The sequence below is a fragment of the Crocuta crocuta genome, unplaced genomic scaffold (genome assembly GCF_008692635.1).
Source record: "Crocuta crocuta isolate KB4526 unplaced genomic scaffold, BGI_CrCroc_1.0 scaffold72, whole genome shotgun sequence".
Lineage (NCBI taxonomy): Eukaryota > Metazoa > Chordata > Mammalia > Carnivora > Hyaenidae > Crocuta > Crocuta crocuta.
In genome coordinates this window covers 1,481,710-1,499,645 of record NW_027529427.1, presented here as the reverse complement: position 1 = coordinate 1,499,645, position 17,936 = coordinate 1,481,710, and the positions used below count along the sequence as shown (strand labels likewise).

At 41.1% G+C, this 17,936-nt stretch overlaps 1 protein-coding gene across 1 annotated transcript; it reads right to left on the bottom strand.

Moving 5' to 3' along the window:
* Window positions 1-661: 661 nt before the first annotated feature.
* Window positions 662-15,873, bottom strand: LOC144227353 (C-type lectin domain family 4 member A-like). Its single transcript, XM_077758971.1, has 6 exons — window positions 15,792-15,873; window positions 11,329-11,445; window positions 9,992-10,093; window positions 5,456-5,607; window positions 3,974-4,089; window positions 662-2,369 (listed from the first exon to the last, which is right to left on the bottom strand). Exons 1-6 carry the CDS (start codon window positions 15,871-15,873, stop codon window positions 2,225-2,227), a joined length of 714 nt encoding a protein of 237 aa, XP_077615097.1. The 3' UTR covers window positions 662-2,224.
* Between the last annotated feature and the right edge of the window lie 2,063 nt (window positions 15,874-17,936).

Here is a 17,936-nt window from a genome sequence, read left to right as displayed (position 1 = left end):
CCAAAGATGTAATATAATATGCCAACAACACAAGAGTAAGAATTAAACTGTATAAAAACCAAACATTTTAATTTTGCATTTTATTCACTTAATGATAAAATTACTCTCACTTTAAAACTGTCAATCTTTAGGGGCGCTTGGGTGGCTCAGTCGCTTAAACAACTGACTTCGGCTCAAGTCATGATCTCCTGGATGGTGGGTTTGAGCCCCGCGTCGGGCTCTGTGCTGACAGCTCGGAGCCTGGAGCCCATTTCAGATTCTGTGTCTCCCTCTCTCTCTGACCCTCCCCCCTCCCTCTCTCAAAAATAAACATTTAAAAAGATGTTTTTTAAATTGCTTTCACAAATGGCTCAAGTTTGAGGGTGGGTTACTAGAAGCATAGAGTGGCTGAGAGTCACAGCAAAAAAGGCAGTGCCCACCAGTTCTCAAGATTTTCTCCAGAAAACCCCCACAAAAAAACAAAAAACAAAAACTATTGGTCTTTTTAGAGACAGCAATTGTGATTGGATAGCATTGTTCTGCAGAATCTGGTTCAAAGCTGTAGTATAATTCACGTGTTTCAGATATACATTGCTAAATAATAGACGACCCCAAACTTAGTGGATTAAAGCAACAATTTTATTTTTCACAATTCTGTCTGCTGATTTGAAGTCAGCTGGATGCCTTTTCACTTTAATATCACTTTTAGGGGCACCTGGGTGGCTCAGTTGGTTAAGTGTCGACTCCGGCTCAGGTCATGATCTCGCAGTTTGTGAGTTCGAGCCCCATGTCGGGCTCTGTGCTGACACCTCAGAGCCTGGAGCCTGCTTCGGATTCTGTCTCCCTCTCTCTCTGCTCCTCCCCCACTCATCCTCTGTCTCTTTCTTGCTCAAAAATAAACATTAAAAAAAATTTAAATAATAATATCACTCTTTAAACACAAATTTTATATAAACCCTGTTACCCACAATCTTGATTTGGTGCCTTGTGGAAAATTAAAGAAAATAAGATCTGAACCACATTCATAAGATGTAAGGTGGGGGTTAGAGAAAGGGGCAGCAACGACTAATGTCCCCGCTCTCCCTTACACTCCAGTTCAAGCATAGCCTCTACCCCAACAATCAAAAGCATTTAGTAAAGTGGTTCTTTTGGCTCTTCAGTCCAACCCCGTATTATTGAAATAATAGTGAGAAGAGCTCTTTGTAAACAGAGCTTCCCTGGAACTCTTCCATAATTATAAGTCAGATGCTCTCCAAAGAGTAAACTGCTAAATTCTACATACAATGGATAAGATCAGACCTGTACAAAAACAACTCACTTTTAGATACAGTCAGGTAATGAGTGGCAAATGTAATTAGTTAGTTGCACCAAGATCAATCAATCAGGGCATAATCTCAAGTGGTCATATTTGAATAGCCATGGCTAGTATCAGCTTTCTTGTGATCGATTATAATTAGCATAGGAGAGCAATGAATAACCGGCTTCATTATGAATATATTTCATCTTGCAGTAGAAATAAAATGATCTGTGAGAACTTCAGTGAAAAGGGGAAGACAAATAAACCAGGAGCCGTTTTGAGTGTCCATCTACACACAGAAACTGTAAAACTCAAGGAAAAAAAACCTATCAGACTACCTCATGATCATACATCTCTGTCAACTCACTAGGAATAACTTCTGATTCTAAATCTCTAATGTTCAATTTCTGATTTCCCTGTGAGTGCACCCTGAGGTTAGGTGACAATCTAAGACTGAAAAGAGAAGGCTGAGGATCTCCAAAAGTCTACGGGGCCAGAGCCGGGACCTAACTTCCAGTGACGTGTGTTAGATTCCAACTGGCACATAATGTGCTTCAGGTAAAGGTGACAAATGTCGGAGAGGAATAGAAAGTAATAGTTGGGATTATTTTTGCTTTTGAGTACTCACATGGAAAAAAAAAAATCCAGACAGAGGAACCCTATCATATAATTATATATCAATATCACATATAATTATATCAATATCTAACTGCTTAAAATGAGGAACGGAGGCTCACGCTTTCCCCATGCATCTGCAAAAGTATGATCTCTGCACATGGGGCAGGAACAAATGCATGAATGCGTACGCTGATTCTCTCATAGATGGAATAGGTAACAGACTATGGAAAACTTCTAAGGAGATTCTTCACACAAGATTTGCATCTGAATAAAAAGAGCAAATTAGCTATCCCTGTAATGGTGGATACATGTTCCTGCACAAGGTCTCATTCATAAGTAGATCTTTGTCATCTTGCAAAGTGACTTGTGGTTTTCCTTACAAGGAACATCATTCCAGCCCCATTTTACTTTAGCACGAAACAGTAGTGCAACACAACCGTCTTGAAGACCACTGGGTTCACCCGAGTGCCAAAATCTGAAAGGAGAAAAAAAAAAAATGCATGAGGTTGTTTCTTCAAACAGTGCTTTGAAAGGGGTTAGAGACACTGAGGAAGGGGGCTGGGCTTGAACTGGGTGGATGGGCCCACATCATTCCTTCCCCACTTCTTGTGCAGTTTTTCCTCCACCTGAAGCTCTGGCATTTCCCTCTGAAATGGTGCTGATGTCAGCCAGTATGGTGTCCTTTCATCGCATTAAACATTCTCCTAGCAGATAGCCCTTCTACATGTCCATCACTACGTCCCGTTCCCAGGGGACTGCCAGCCCATAAGTGCCTTTAAATGATGGGAAAAGAAGAAAAAAAAAGATTTCACCCCAGTCCCAAATATCACTGGAGTGTGTTTCCTTTTTTAAAATATATATTGGGGCGCCTGAGTGGCTCAGTTGGTTGGGCGNATTTGACAATAAACTATTTGTAAAAAAAAAAAAAAGAAAAGAAAAGAAAAGAAATAAAGTAAAAACATTAAAACAATTTTTTTAATCAAAATAAGAACAAAAATAAAATATATATTGCTTTTGGCATCTGAAGAACTAGTTAAAATCCCCAAATCTGCTAAGATCCCTGTTACCTTGGAATCCTAATTTAATTTCTCTGATTTCCACATCTAAAAAATAGAAACTAGAGTCATATTCCTTTATGATATGAGGATCAAAGGTAGTAGTATACTAAAATGCTCTTAAGTATTTAAGAGTTTTAAAAGACCTACATAAATGTGAGATACTATACGTATCAGAATTTAGCTTATTTGCTTGATGAGAAATATTCAATCAATAATTGGCCATGATCTGAACTGACGTAAATTTTTGGTATGATTAGAGATAGAATGTAGGAGTTAAAAGTATAGACTTTGGTGTGAAATAGAGCTGGATTTGAGGATCACCATCACCACTGCTGATAACCTTTGCCAAGTTATCTCAACTCTCTAACCTCAATTTCCTCATCTCAACAGCAGGAAAAATAAAAATGTGTGCCTCCCAGAGTTCTTGTGATGTTTACATAAGAAATAAAATTATTTGAACCTAGTGCCCAAGAGTTAAGAGTGAGCTATTCTACTAAAACATGGAAAGAGCCTAAGTGTCCATCAACAGATGAATGGATCAAGAAGATGTGGTTTATCTATACCATGGAATACTACATGGCAATGAGAAACAATGAAATCTGGCCATGTGTAGCAACATGGATGGACCTTGAGGGTGTTATGCTGAGCGATATAAGTCAGGCAGAGAAGGACAAATATCATATGTTTGCACGTATAGGAGGATTAGGAGGAACTTAACTGAGGACCATGGGGGAGAAGAAGGGGGGAAATGGTGAGGGAAAGGGAGAGAGGCAAACCATGAGAGACTCTTGAATGCTGACAAAAACTGAGGACTGATGGATGTGGGGGGAGGGGGGGATGGGCATGGAGGAGGACACTTGTGGGGATGAGCACTGAGTGTTATGTGGAAACTAATTTGACAATAAACTATTAAAAAAAAAAAAAGAGTGAGCTATTCTATTTTCATAGCTGATAGTCAGAACACTCTAAAATCCACACATGATCCAGGGCCTGGGATTCCTTTATCTAATTCTGTACTCACGTGACACTTTCGTTGTATGGCGTCCGATCAACCCACTGCCAATCTCTTTCTCCTTTTGGGTCTGACAACCCTATATAGTAAGCAGAAGACATAGCTGTGTTCTGGATGATAAAATCCTAAGGGAAGAAAAGAAAGGAGTTATAGCCTTTAAAGTATTCAGTTAGAACTAAGTTCTTTATAGCCTTAGAGAAAAGAGAAGAAAAAGGATCCAGGAATAGCCACATGGGGCCCCTGCCCAGGAGCCCAGGTCTTCTCTGGCTGAGCAGTACAGGGTCAAAGGCAACACTTGTGGGCACGATGTCTGTCTTAGTCTGCTCAGGCTGCTATAATGAACAGGCTGTGTATAAACCACAGAAGTTTCTTTGTCATAATTCTGGAGGTTGGAAACCGCAGAAGAGGGTACTAATGTGGTCAGGTAAAGGCCCTCCTCCTGATTCATAGCTGGCTTTTTCTCACTGTGCATATTTACACGGCAGAAGGGGCAAGGGAGCTATTTTATAAGAACACGAACTTCGTTCATGAGGGTTCTATCCTCATTACCCAAGCACATCTCAAAGACCCTACCACTAAATACCACCATCTTGGGGGGTTAAGATTTCACCATATGAAGTTTGGGGGAGATATAAACATTTAGAACACAGCAATGTTCAAGATAAGTGGAAGTTTGGGGGAGATATAAACATTTAGAACATAGCAATGTTCAATACAAATGGAAGCAATTTCTATCCATGATCATAATGAATTCTCATCTCAGATTCACTTCCCTTCTCCACTTAAGAAGTAGTATTCTTTGGGGCGCCTGGGTGGCTCAATTGGTTAAGCATCCGACTTCGGCTTAGGTCACGATCTCATGGTTCATGGGTTCAATCCCCGCATCGGGCTCTGTGCTGACAGCTCAGAGCCTGGAGCCTGCTTCAGATTCTGTGTCTCCCTCTCTCTCTGACCCTCCCCTGCTCATGCTGTCTCTATCTCTCTCTCTCAAAAATAAATAAAACATTAAAAAAATTTTTTTAAGTAGTATACTTCAAAGTCATGCATTAGAAAATTTTTGCAGATTAAATCATTTTCCTTTTGTAACTTCTTTAACTTCATTCATTTCTGATTGTTGGTTGTTACTCTTCATGATTGAACTCTGTTTCTCTAATTGGATATAATACCCCTTCTCCATGAAATAGTTAATAATTTATAAAATGCTTACAGGTTGAAATAAGAAGCTGATATTTCAGACCAAAACATTTTCATTCTTCCACTCATACCCCATATATTATATTTTAAATGTCCCAATTTATTTTGGGAGAGATTCGTTTTATGGAAACACGAAGAAGGTATAGCACGTAAAGGCTTAGGTAGCCTTTCCTATCAATTTTATGAAAAGCCTTCTGTCATACTACCAATAGTCCAAAACAATGAAAACCTCTTCCTCAGACAATAGAGGTAAACAACCAGACGGGACTCCTGATTCTGTCATCTATTAGAAAGTACCTGCTCTTCCTTAGTGTTGATCACCAGCAAGTGAGCGTTCATTGCTAAGCAGTTCTTCTCACTCTCCGTCCAAGTTCTGACTGTCTTAGAAATAAAGTAGCAATTGGAACCGAATGACTTCCAAGCCTTTGGGCAGCAGCTCCAATCTTTCCCTGTATTGACAGAAGGCCACAGATGTCCAATATAAAAGAATAATTGTAAGTGTGAGTGTTATTAAAATTAAAGACCAAGGAAGACCTCATGGAAACTGGAATTTGCATCTTCATCCAGAGGTGAAAAGGAGGCCACCCACCAGGGGTCCAGGGGATCAAGGCCACCAGTATCAGGCAGTAACAAGGCAGAACCCACTTCCCTTGCCAGAGCAGTGTCTGGAGAAGCCAGCTAAAACAGAGGGTTTAAATAAGAACCAGATTCAGAATATTCCAGGTTTCAGTGGAAAATCACCAATCATACCAAGAATGCAAGTTTTCAAAATCAAAAATTTTTTTATTTTTTAAAATGTTTTATTTATTTCTGAGAGAGAGAGAGAGCAAGGTAGAGAGAGGGGAGACACAGAATCTGAAACAGGCTCCAGGCTCTGAGCTAGCTGTCAGCACAGAGCCTGATGTGGGGCTCAAACCCACAAACCGTGAGACTGTGACCTGAGCCGAAGTCGGACGCCTAACCGACTGAGCAACCCAGGCACCCCTCAAAATCAATTTTTAAAAAAGAAAATAAATAGATGCCAACATCAAGATAACAGAAATATTAGAATTATCTGACAAATATTTTAAAGAAACCATGACAAAGATGCCTCAACAAAAAACATGTTTGGACCAAGAGAAAATAAAACAATGCCTCAGAAAAGAAATAGAAAATCTCAGCCAGTGGGGGTGCTTGGGTGGCTCAGATGGTTGAGCATCTGATTTTTTATTTCAGCTCAGGTCATGATCTCATGGTCGTAGAATTGAGCCATGCATGGTGCTCTGCACTGAGTGCGGAGCCTGCTTAAGATTCATTCTTTCTTTCCCTCTCTCTCTCTCTCTCTCCCCTCCGACACTCCCCCACTTGTACACTCTCTTTCTCTCAAAAAAAAGGGAAAAAAAAGAAAATCTCAGCCAACAAATTAGAGATATAAAGGAGAACAAAAGCATTGTTATGACTAAAAAATATAATAACCAAAACAAAAAGCTCAGTGGCTGGGCTCAAAAGCAGAGAAGACAGAAAAGTCAGTGAACTGAAAGACAGAAATTACTCAAGCAAATGACAGAAACAAAACAGACAATGAGTAGAGAAGTAAAGTGACTTCCAGTTCCCAGTCTGGCCATACCATCCTAACAGGTACAAAGCCGAACCAACCGAATTCAACAACTCTTCACAGGCAAAGCCACTGCTCTTAAAATTATGCAGACAGACAAATACAGGGGATCACAACTCACTGAAGCAGGAACCCAGAAGCCAAAATTTCTGTGGGGACCAGTCCCAGGGAAGGGAAACCTGACGTGTAACTGGCAAACTGCTGGAAGCCCAGTGTGGACATTCGGAGATAAAAACTCCAGGGTGACCCAGCCACTGGTGGGAAGGAGGGAAAACCTTTTGTGAGTTTTACCTTCAGGTTCTCCCAGGGCGTATCTGAGAAAATTCCCCTTGGGCTTCTGGCAAGGGGAGGGGCAAAGTCCCAATCACCAGCAGGTGAGCCTTCTTTTCTGAGCAGAATATAGAATATTTGGAAATATACGACACACTCTGTTCTTTTTCACAAGGTTGAGCCTCGGGACAAACTGTGGAACCTAACCTGCTATGGGTTCAGCAGAGCCTGACCAGGGGAGGGGGAAAGATCCAACTCCGACCCACTCCACCGTCCAGTTCCGCTCTCAGCGAAGTTATAAGAAAAGCTGAGAGCACTTTTTTTTTTTTAACATTTATTTATTTTGAGAGAGAGAGACAGAGTGTGAGCAGGGGTGGGGCAGAGACAGAGGGAGACACAGAATCCGAAGAAGGTTCCAGGCTCTGAGCTGTCAGCCCTGATGGCAGGGCTCGAACTCCTGAGTGAGATCATGACCCAAGCCGAAGTCAGATGCTCAGCCAATTGAGCCACCAGGTGCCCTGAGCACCTTTAAGTTCAAAGCCCAGAGGCAAAAACCACTAAAAGAATGAGAAGAAATGATAAGACCACAGAATGCTTCCCCTCCCACCACGCCTCACCACCACATGTCTAAAGGCCTATTTACAGTAGTTCCTTTTACTCATACGTCATGTCTAGCTCAGGAGAAAAAATTACAAGGCATACTACAAAACAAGCAACATCCCACCCCACCCCCCAGTTTGAAGAGACAAAGCAAGTATCAGAACCAGACTCAGATGTAACAGGATGTTGGAATTATCAGGCCAGAAATTTAAAACAACAGTGACTAATACATTAAGGACTCTCATAAACAAAGTAGAGTGCATGCAAGAAGAGATGAGCTATGTAATCAGAGAGATGGAAATTCTAAGAAACAAAAAGAAACGTGGCGGATCAAAAATGCTGTAACGGAAAATGAAGAATGTCTAGAACGCCTCAGTCAGTTAAGTGTGGCTCTTTTCAGTTAGCTGGCTGAGTCAGTTAAGTGTCCTTGATTTCGGCTCAGGTCATGATTTCACAGATGGTGAGATCAAGCCCCAGCTCTGCACTGGCAGCACAAAGCCTGCTTGGGATTCTTTATCTCTCTCTTTCTCTCTCTCTGCCCCTCCCCAACTCCCCACTTACTCTATCAAAATAAATAAATACACTTAAAAAAAAAAAAAAAAAAAAGGAAAAGAAACGGGGCACCTTGGTGGCTCAGTTGGTTAAGCATCTGACTTCAGCTCAGGTCATGATCTCGTGGTTTGTGAGATCAAGTCCCACATCGGACTCTGTGCTGACAGCTCAAAGCCTGGAGCCTACTTCGAATTCTGTGTTTCCCTCTCTCTCTGACCCTTCACCCCCCTCAAAATGAATAAACATTAAAACAATTTTTTAAAGAAAAGAAAGGGCTGCTGGTAGCAATATGGTCATTTTGGTGAGGACTCCGTAAAAGAAGAGAGCTGTAGAGAAAGGTCCTATCATCTCAAAGAATATGCGCACACAACAATGAACAGAATGTTGGTAGAAATATGAACGTTACAGATGTTTCTGGTAAGGTCTCAGAAATGAGAAGCATGTTATTGGAAACAGGAGGAAAGGCAATTCTAATTATAAAATAGCAAGGAATTTGCTGAATTGTGTTTAATGTTTTGTGAAAGGTAGAACTTGTGACAGCCTTGGATATTTAGCAGAGATTTCTAAGCCAAGTATTAAAGCTGTGGCCTGATTTCTCCCTACTAGGAAAATGCAGGAAGAAAGAGATAAACTGAAGGAAGTGTGGAGCAAAAAGGAACCAGAATCTGGGGACCTGGACAGTTCTCAGCCACACTGTAAAAAGTGAGAAAGTGTGTCTGGAAAGAACACCAAGCATGTGGCTGGACAATCGTTTCATAAAGAGATCACCCATGGATTTAAATAGCCATCTCCACAATGAAGAGTGTTTCTTTGCACAGATAAATCTATGCATATAAGAATTTTAGGTCTTACTTCTCCAAAGAGGACATCCAGATGGCCAACAGACACATGAAACGATGCTCAGCATCCCTCCTCATCAGGGAAATACAAATCAAAACCACACTGAGATACCACCTCACGCCAGTCAGAGTGGCTAAAATGAGCAAATCAGAGAACTCTAGATGCTGGCGAGGATGTGGAGAAACGGGCACCCTCCTACACTGTTGGTGGGAATGTAAACTGGTGCAGCCCCTCTGGAAAACAGTGTGGAGGTTCCTCAGGAAACTAACAATAGAACTCCCCTATGACCCAGCAATAGCACTGCTAGGAATTTACCCAAGGGATACAGAAATGCTGAGGCATAGGAGCACATGTACCCCAATGTTCATAGCAGCACTCTCCACAATAGCTAAAACATGGAAAGAGCCTAAGTGTCCATCAACAGACGAATGGATCAAGAAGATGTGGTTTATCTATACCATGGAATACTACATGGCAATGAGAAACAATGAAATCTGGCCATGTGTAGCAACATGGATGGACCTTGAGGGTGTTATGCTGAGCGAAATAAGTCAGGCAGAGAAGGACAAATATCATATGTTTGCACGTATAGGAGGATTAGGAGGAACTTGACAGAGGAACAAGGGGGAGAAGAAGGGTGGAAATGGTGGGGGAAAGGGAGAGAGGCAAACCATGAGAGACTCTTGAATGCTGACAAAAACTGAGGACTGATGGATGTGGGGGGGAGGGGGGATGGGCATGGAGGAGGACACTTGTGGGGATGAGCACTGAGTGTTATGTGGAAACTAATTTGACAATAAACTATTAAAAAAAAAAAAGAATTTTAGGTCTTATTTACTGGTATACTTGCAGCTTGAAATGATCACGACATTCAGCTTCTTAGTATGATGTGCCTATGAATCTTACTGGAAATATCATCTTGGTATCCTTATATAGTACATAGTCAACCACTGAACTACAGGCACATTCATTTTTACCTTCCATCGTCACATTTTCTCTCAGACATTCCAATGCTGTGTGCGTGAGCTCTTTTGTAGTCTTTTTTTCCTTAAGAAGCTGAGAATACTTTTGAAAAAAAACTGGGGGAAAAAAAAGACCGTTAATTTTCTTGTGTTATGACTCTACTCTCTATCGTTACTTTCTTGCATTCTATTTTATAGGAACAAAATCTACAAATGTCCGGTTGCTTAAGTAGAAAGATCCTGGCAATGGAAAAGATTTCTCATCACCTGCATTCAATGTAATCCTAATCCTACTGATTTTAAAGTAACCATAGATTTCTCCAGGAATAGCTGAACGATCAGTAGTTGAAAGGAGACATGATAGTTCCGTTAGAATGAGTGCAAAGGGATTGATCCATATTTTCCTTCAACACTAAATGCAGAAGCTAAGGCTTGAAGGTGGGAGAATGGAGGGAAAACAAACACTTCAGAGGATGTACACAGCATAGGTCTATTGTGGAGGTGGGGGGGCGGTGCGGTTGTGGATGAGCTAATTCTGAGTTCTGGGCTGCCTGCAGAGTGAGAATTTTTTTTTAATCCAACATTGAGCGGGAGATATGGGCATTATTTTCTTCATCTTCCTTCCTTTATTCTATCCACTCCCACTGGCCCTTATTTTTCAGCATACCAATGTACTGAAATATGTCACAACTTAAAAATAACTTACCTCTTCCTCTAGAAAGTGAATTTTCACTTTCTTTCCTCCTTACCTCCCATTTGCTCCCTGACCCACCACACGCTGGCTTCCCTACTTCTTATGTCTTTTAAATTTTTGATAAATTCTTAAACCCAAAGATGTGAAGAAATCCACCTGTTTGCCAACTTGGCCTTTAGATCTTACACAGTCTTGGGCAGGAAAGACATGATTAAGGTGAAATTTCAATAGGAAACTCTTCCTGGAATATCCTTTCCCATCTCCTTTTGTCCACTTGTTCATTTCAAAATATGTGCCTGTGCAGTCAGAAAAAACCCTGGCTTTATAAACACTGATAGGCAAATATAGATTTGTCCTCATTTATGCAACTATCTAGCATAGAAATGGTACCTAATATATGTCCCTCTATAACACAAACACACACATAGATTCTTCAATTTCTCTATAGAGTGGATCCCATTATACTTCTAAAGAAGTAACTAAAATCAAATAAGTAACAAAATTCCCAACAGAGTCCCATTAATTGTGTCTCTCCCTCCCAAAGAAGACTTCTTTTCCAGATTTCTGGATAGACCCATTATTAAACGTCAGTATCTCTAACAGATGCCATCTCTTCATGGATGGCAGACATTCCATATAGATTCAGTTGGATACTTACTGATAAAAGCAATAAAAAATGAGATTGCCAATAGCAGCAGAAGTACCAGCAATGAGGCAAAAAGTAGCCTGGGAAAACTCGGGTTACTTTTGTGCAGGTTGGTCTTCTCTTGGGGAGCTGAAGGAGAAATCAAATGAGTTTCATCAGTAATAAATCCTGTCTTTTCCTTTCTTTCTCCTCCCCTTCCTCTTCTCCCTTTCCTTGGATGACGTTCTATTACCAAGAATTAGACATTTGAAATCATAGGAAGGTAGGACAAAATATTGTAGAAACTCTGGAAAATACATAAAAACCCAACCCCTTGACACTGAGGCTAATTGTTGCTAATGTTCTGGTATATATCTTTCCAGTAATTTTCAAAGTGCATACACATACATACACATTTTCCCTCATGATTGACATTCCATAGATACTAGCTTCAGACCTACTATATTCTTATACACTAGACCATGAACATTTTTAATACAACCAGATTTTCTTCTTTAACACTACTGTGGTTGTATAGTATTTCACTATGTATTTGAATAATCCTCCAGATTGTTTACAACTTTAACAACTTTAAGTGATGTCATAGTAGATAAATCTTTATTATGGTCATCCCTCATCACATTCTTAAAATAAGGTCAGACCTTTTTAGTCACTATTTCACAGTTAAGAATTATTTTCTCAGGGCACCTGGGTGGCTCATTGGGTTAAGCTTCCGACTTCAGTCAGGTCATGATCTCACAGTTCACGGGTTTAAGCCCTACACAGGTCTGTGTGCTGACAGCTCAGAGCCTGGAGCCTGCTTCAGATTCTGGGTCTCCCTTGCTCTCTGCCCCTCTCCTGCTCACATTCTATCTCTGTCTCTCAAAAATGAATAGACATTAAAAAAAAAAAGGATTCTTTTCTCAATGGCTAATATCAAAAAGAAAAGACGTTTAAGGAGGGCGCGTGTGATGGGCATAAGGTGTTAAAAAGTGATGAATCACTAAATTCTACACCTGAAGCCAATATTACAGTATATGTTAACTAACTAGAATTTAAATAAAACCTTTTTTTAAAAAAGACAAGAAATAAGTTGGTGAGGATGTGGAGAAAAGGCAACCCTTGCACACTCTTGGTGGGGATGTAAATTGGCACAGCCACTGTGGAAAACAGTATGGAGATTCCTCAAAAAATTAAAAATAGAGGAGCACCTGGGTGGCTCAGTCAGGTAAGCATCTGACCCCTGATTTCGACTCAGGTCATGATCTCACAGTTTGTGAGTTCAAGCCCCACGTCGGCTGGCTCTGTGCTGACAGCACAGATCTTGCTTAGGATTCTTTCCTTCTCTCTCTGTCCCCTTCCCCACTCACTGTCTCTCAAAAATAAATAAATAAACTTAAAAAATTAAAAATAGAAATATCAGACAATCTATTAACTCCAGTACTGGGTATTTACCCAAAGAAAAAAAGGCATTAACTAAATCAAAAAGGTCTACGCACCCTTATGTTTATTATAGTATAATTTACAGTAGCTAGGAAAAGCAACCTAAGTGTCCATCCATCCATGAATAGATACAGAAAGTGTGATATTTATATACAATGGAATATTACTCAGCCATAAAAAAGAAGGAATTCTTGTCATTTGTGACAACTTAGATGGGACTTGAGGGCATTATGCCAAGTGAAATAAGTCAGACAAGATTTCACTTATCTGTTGAATTCAAAAAACAAAACGAAAGTCACAGATACAGAGAACAGATTGGTGGTTGCCAGAGATAGGGTAGGGGGTCGTGGGGAATGAATGAAGGGGATTAAGAGGAGTAAACTTCCAGTTATAAAATAAAGAAGCCATGGAAAATAAAACAAGATAAAAACAGGGAGGGAGGCAAACCATAAGAAACTCATTTTTTTACCATTTTTTAACATTTTTATTTATTTTTGAGAGTGAGAGACAGAGTGCGAGTAGGGGAGGGGCAGAAAGAGGGAGACACAGAATGTGAAACAGGCTCCAGGCTCTGAGCTGTCAGCACAGAGACCAACACGGGGTTCGAACTCATGAACCACGAGATCATGACCTGAGCCAAAATCGGACGCTGAACCGACTTAGCCACCCAGGCGCCCCAAGAAACTCTTAACCATAGAGATCTGAGGGTTGCTATACAGGGGAGGTTGGTGGGGGGATGGGCTAAGTGGGTGATGGGCATTAAGGAGGACACTGGTTGGGATGAGCTCTGGGGGTCATATGTAAGTGATGAAGCACTAAATTCTACTCCCGTAACCAATACTACACCGTATGTTAATTAACTTGAATTTAAGTAAAAACTCGAAAGAAAAAAAAAAGTCATGGAGATGTAATGTACAGCATGTTCACTTAGCTAATACCAGAGATTATTATAGTATTATCAACTATTAAATATTATTATATATTTATTTGAAAGTTGCTAAGAGATTAAATCTTCAAAGGCCTCATCACAAGAAAATAATTGGGGTAACTATTTATGGTGATAAACGTTAACTAGACTTATTGTGGTGATCATTTCACCAGTATATTCAAAAATCAAATCACTATATTTTATACCTGAAACACAGGGGTTCCCCCCTCCCTCTTCCCCACAGTTTTGCTTTCCACAATTTGTTATGTGTGGTCAACTGTGGTCTGGAGGCAGACGACCCTCCTTCTGATGTATCCTCGGAAGGTGAATAGTAGCCTAATGCCTATGTCATTCACCTACCTTCATCTCATCACGTAAGAATTTTATCATCTCACATCATCACAAGCAAAGTGAATATGCAGTTTAAGATTTTGAGATAGAGAGACCATATTCACATAGCTTTTATTATGGTATATTAATACAATTGTTCTGTTTTATTATTAGTTATTGATGTTAATTTCTTCCTGTACCTAATTTATAAATTCAACTTTTATCACAGATATATATGTATAGGAAAAAAACAGTATATAGGTTTGGTACTATCCACTGTTTAGGCATTCACTGGGGACCTTGGACCATATCCCCCCAGATAAGAGGGGACTATTGCAGAATGTTATATATCAATCATACCTCCATAAAAAAAAAATAATGAAAGAATTGTTTTCCCAAAGCTATGAGGTATTGACAAGTAGGGGGACAAAATCCTTAATAATGTATAATATAATCTCAGCGTTAGAAAAAACACATTTNGGCTCAGTGAGTTAAGCGTCCGACTTTGGCTCAAGCCATGATCTCCTGGTTTGCTGGTTCAAGCCCCGCGTCAGGCGCTGTGCTGACAGCTCAGAGCCTGGAGTCTGCTTCGGATTCTGTGGCTCCCTCTCTCCCTGGCCCTCCCCTGCTCACGCTGTCTCTGTCTCTCTCTCTCTCTCTCAGAAATAAATAAAAACATTTAAAAATTTTTTTAAAGAAAAAGCACATTTAGATACAGTATTTATATCTGGAAAGATCTACACTGAAATGTAAATTCTAGTGATCTCTAGATGGTAAGACTAAATATAAACCCGTGTATGCCTCTAGTTTTTAATTCTTCTAGAATGAGCATTTCAACATGTAATAAAGAAGTTTTCTAAAAATTCTTAAGGGGAAAAAACAGTCCCCTGAGCGTTCTCCCTATCTCCATGTTAGTGTTTTGGAAAGCATGTGCAGTCATGACCTCCCTCTCACAGCTTCTTATAATACACATGTTTTATTTTTCTCTTTTGTTCTATATCTGATATATCCGAAGTGATAACCATATTACCTTCTATCTACTCCCAAATTCAGTTAAATCCAGCCTGGGGATGCAGGATGCAGTGGATTTTCTGAATGCGGGCAAGTCATGGAAGAGATTCCCTTTGCAACTTTCTAGTCCCTCATCTGCAACGGTCTTTGGTTGCACTTTATCCTGGTAGTAACAGATGCACCCGCAGCCCTCTCCACCCAAACCCTTCCCCCCTAACTGAGCCTCATTGAGCCCCACTAATTCATCAATAGCCTGGCATCTGGGCTGAAGGTTTCAAGACCTGTAACCAATCTCTCTCTCTTTTTTTTTTTTAAATTAGAGAGAGAGCGTGTGCACACACATGTGGAGCAAAAGAAGAGAGAGAATCTTAAGCAGGCTCCTTGCTCAGCGCAGAGCCCAACATGGGGCTCAATCCCACGACCCTGGGGTCATGACCTGAGCTGAAATCGAGTCGGACGTTCAAGCGACTGAGCCACCCAGGAGCCCCTGTGCCCATGCTCTTGACTGCAGTCGCACTCAGCCTCAGAAGACACGGGAGAATAACTTCTCAGCATAATTAGCACTCTCCTTAGCTCAGGACCATAATGGATTTGTCACACCTCAGTTTTGTTAGCATATAACTATACAACCCGTTAACGCTTATCTTCAGGTAACCTAGTCTTCTGAGATTGTGTCCCAACTGCAGCCAGAGAGCCAGCAACTAGCACAACACGCTTCGTTTACCATATTCTCTCTTCACCCTTCATCTCATCATTAACATTGACCAACAGAAAATGTTCTTACCTGCAGGAGGCCTTGATTTGGTGCAGGAAGGCTTGGATTCATTTTTGAAACTCAACTCCACGTAAGTGGTCTCTGAGGTCATATTGAGAAGAAATCTGCTCTTCAAAAAATCCTTTACACCTCTTCCTTAAAACATCGTAAAATGAAACCCAAACATGGTAGCAATTTGTCACACCTCCAATCAAGAACAGAGGTCCCATATACGCAAATAACTCTTTGGGAAAGTAATGAAATTTAAAAAACTCCCAAACCAAATCTCCAGGATCAGCACACTGAGAATCATAGCGTTTCAATATACATCAGCAAATGTTATAAAAGTAGGAACTCAAAGTATAGGTTTAAAAATATATATATGAAGGAAAGAAATATAGAAACTAAGCAATTAGAGGAGTCTTTTCTGAGACCTGTATTATCCGAGCTCACTCACCAGCAAGAATGTAATGTGAGCATTTGTGTACATCTGTGTGCACACATAATTATTTACAGACCATTCTAGGCATATATTCATTCGTGCTGTGTTCTTATCATGTGTGGCTGATTAGGCAACTTTTGGTGACCACATTCCAAGAGGGTCATTGACAAAAAACTCATGTGTCAGCCTCCCCACTTTCAAGAGTGTATGTAGTAGGGAAGTCAAAGCTCAGTCATTTGTGTTCTGAAGCTGCTCCCCAGTGCTCTCTGCTTTTCTCTGTTCTTAACTGACTCCTTCATGGATCTCCATTCATTTTGCTATAGTCACTTCCAGCAGCTCCTAAAAGCAGCTCTCTCTGCAGATGTTAGCTGAATAGGCCAGCCTTTACACCACCCATCTACACTGCCCATCTCTCTCTCTCTAATCCCTACAAATCCACAACAAAAAGACTCTACAGGTCAATGTGACTATTTTTTAACAAGTTAGGATAATTTAATAGAGTCACAGATTCGGAGATAAACTCAGTGACAAATGTGACTTTTTCCAAAGGACAAGGAGGAAAACATTCCAACAATTGAACCCTTCAGGTAGAATCTTCCCAGACGTGCTCCTGATAGCTCACTCCCTAGGTTCAGCTCTCCCCAAATGATCTTCCTTTTAATCTCCCCCACCAAACTCCTTCATTTTCTGCATAACACACACACACACACACGCTTACCTCTGTATTTCCATATCAAGGTACCTTTAAAACGATGCCTTCACACTAATAACCTCTAATTCCAATCCAACATTAAAGAGTTTGTTCTAGTTTTGTCCCTTCCATATTTCTAACTCCCTTCTGTTAAAGTAAGAAAGCTGCTTCCATTGTCTTTAACTTAGTTATTTATTTGAGTAATAAATACATTTAGTCAATTTTCTATCTTTGCCATTCCCTCCTCTAAGATGCTGTTCTCTTCCTGACTGGGCTCTGATTTCCTAATCCAGGCCAACATTACTGTTGGGGACTTTATCCTGCTGGGGTGTTCTTGCACAGAGCCAGCCAACCCCCACGGACATCATCCTCAACCTGCGCAGGTGTGACCCTACGCTGGGCCCTCTTCCATAGGAAATCCCTCCTGACTCTGCCTAGACTCTGATTTCTGCTGCTGGCTCCCTATCCCCCACCTGGAATCCACCCTTACCCCACTCAGGTTCTAAAACCCTACACAACGTCACCCTGATGTGTGGAAGCTCTCCTCACTCTCCCTGGGCTCTGAGTCCCCACACTGGGCTACCCTACCATGTGGACAGCTTCCTTATACTGTTCAGCTTCTGAAACCCACACCGGGTCTACCACTTTCCTCACCCTTCTTGGACACCGGAACCCCACACCAGGTCCCCCACCTCCCAGCAAGAACCATCCTGCTTAAGCTCCCTGCACCCAGCCACCCCACCACATAGATGTCCTCTTCGCCTTTCAGGCTGCTTCTGATACCCTACACCAGGTCACTGCTGAGGGTGGACACTCTCCTCAGTATGCATAGGGTCTGATGCCCGAAATACTTGCCCATCCCTGCAGGGAAGTTCTTCTCACTCTTCTGGGCTCCAACACCACTATCAAGCCAACCCCCTGCAAAGTCACCCTTCCACCCTGCCTGAGCTCTGACAACCTGCACCAGACCACTGTTGCTCTCCCACCTGACACTACAGCAGACACCTACCTTGTTCTGCTCTACCTGATGTTTTATTTAGGA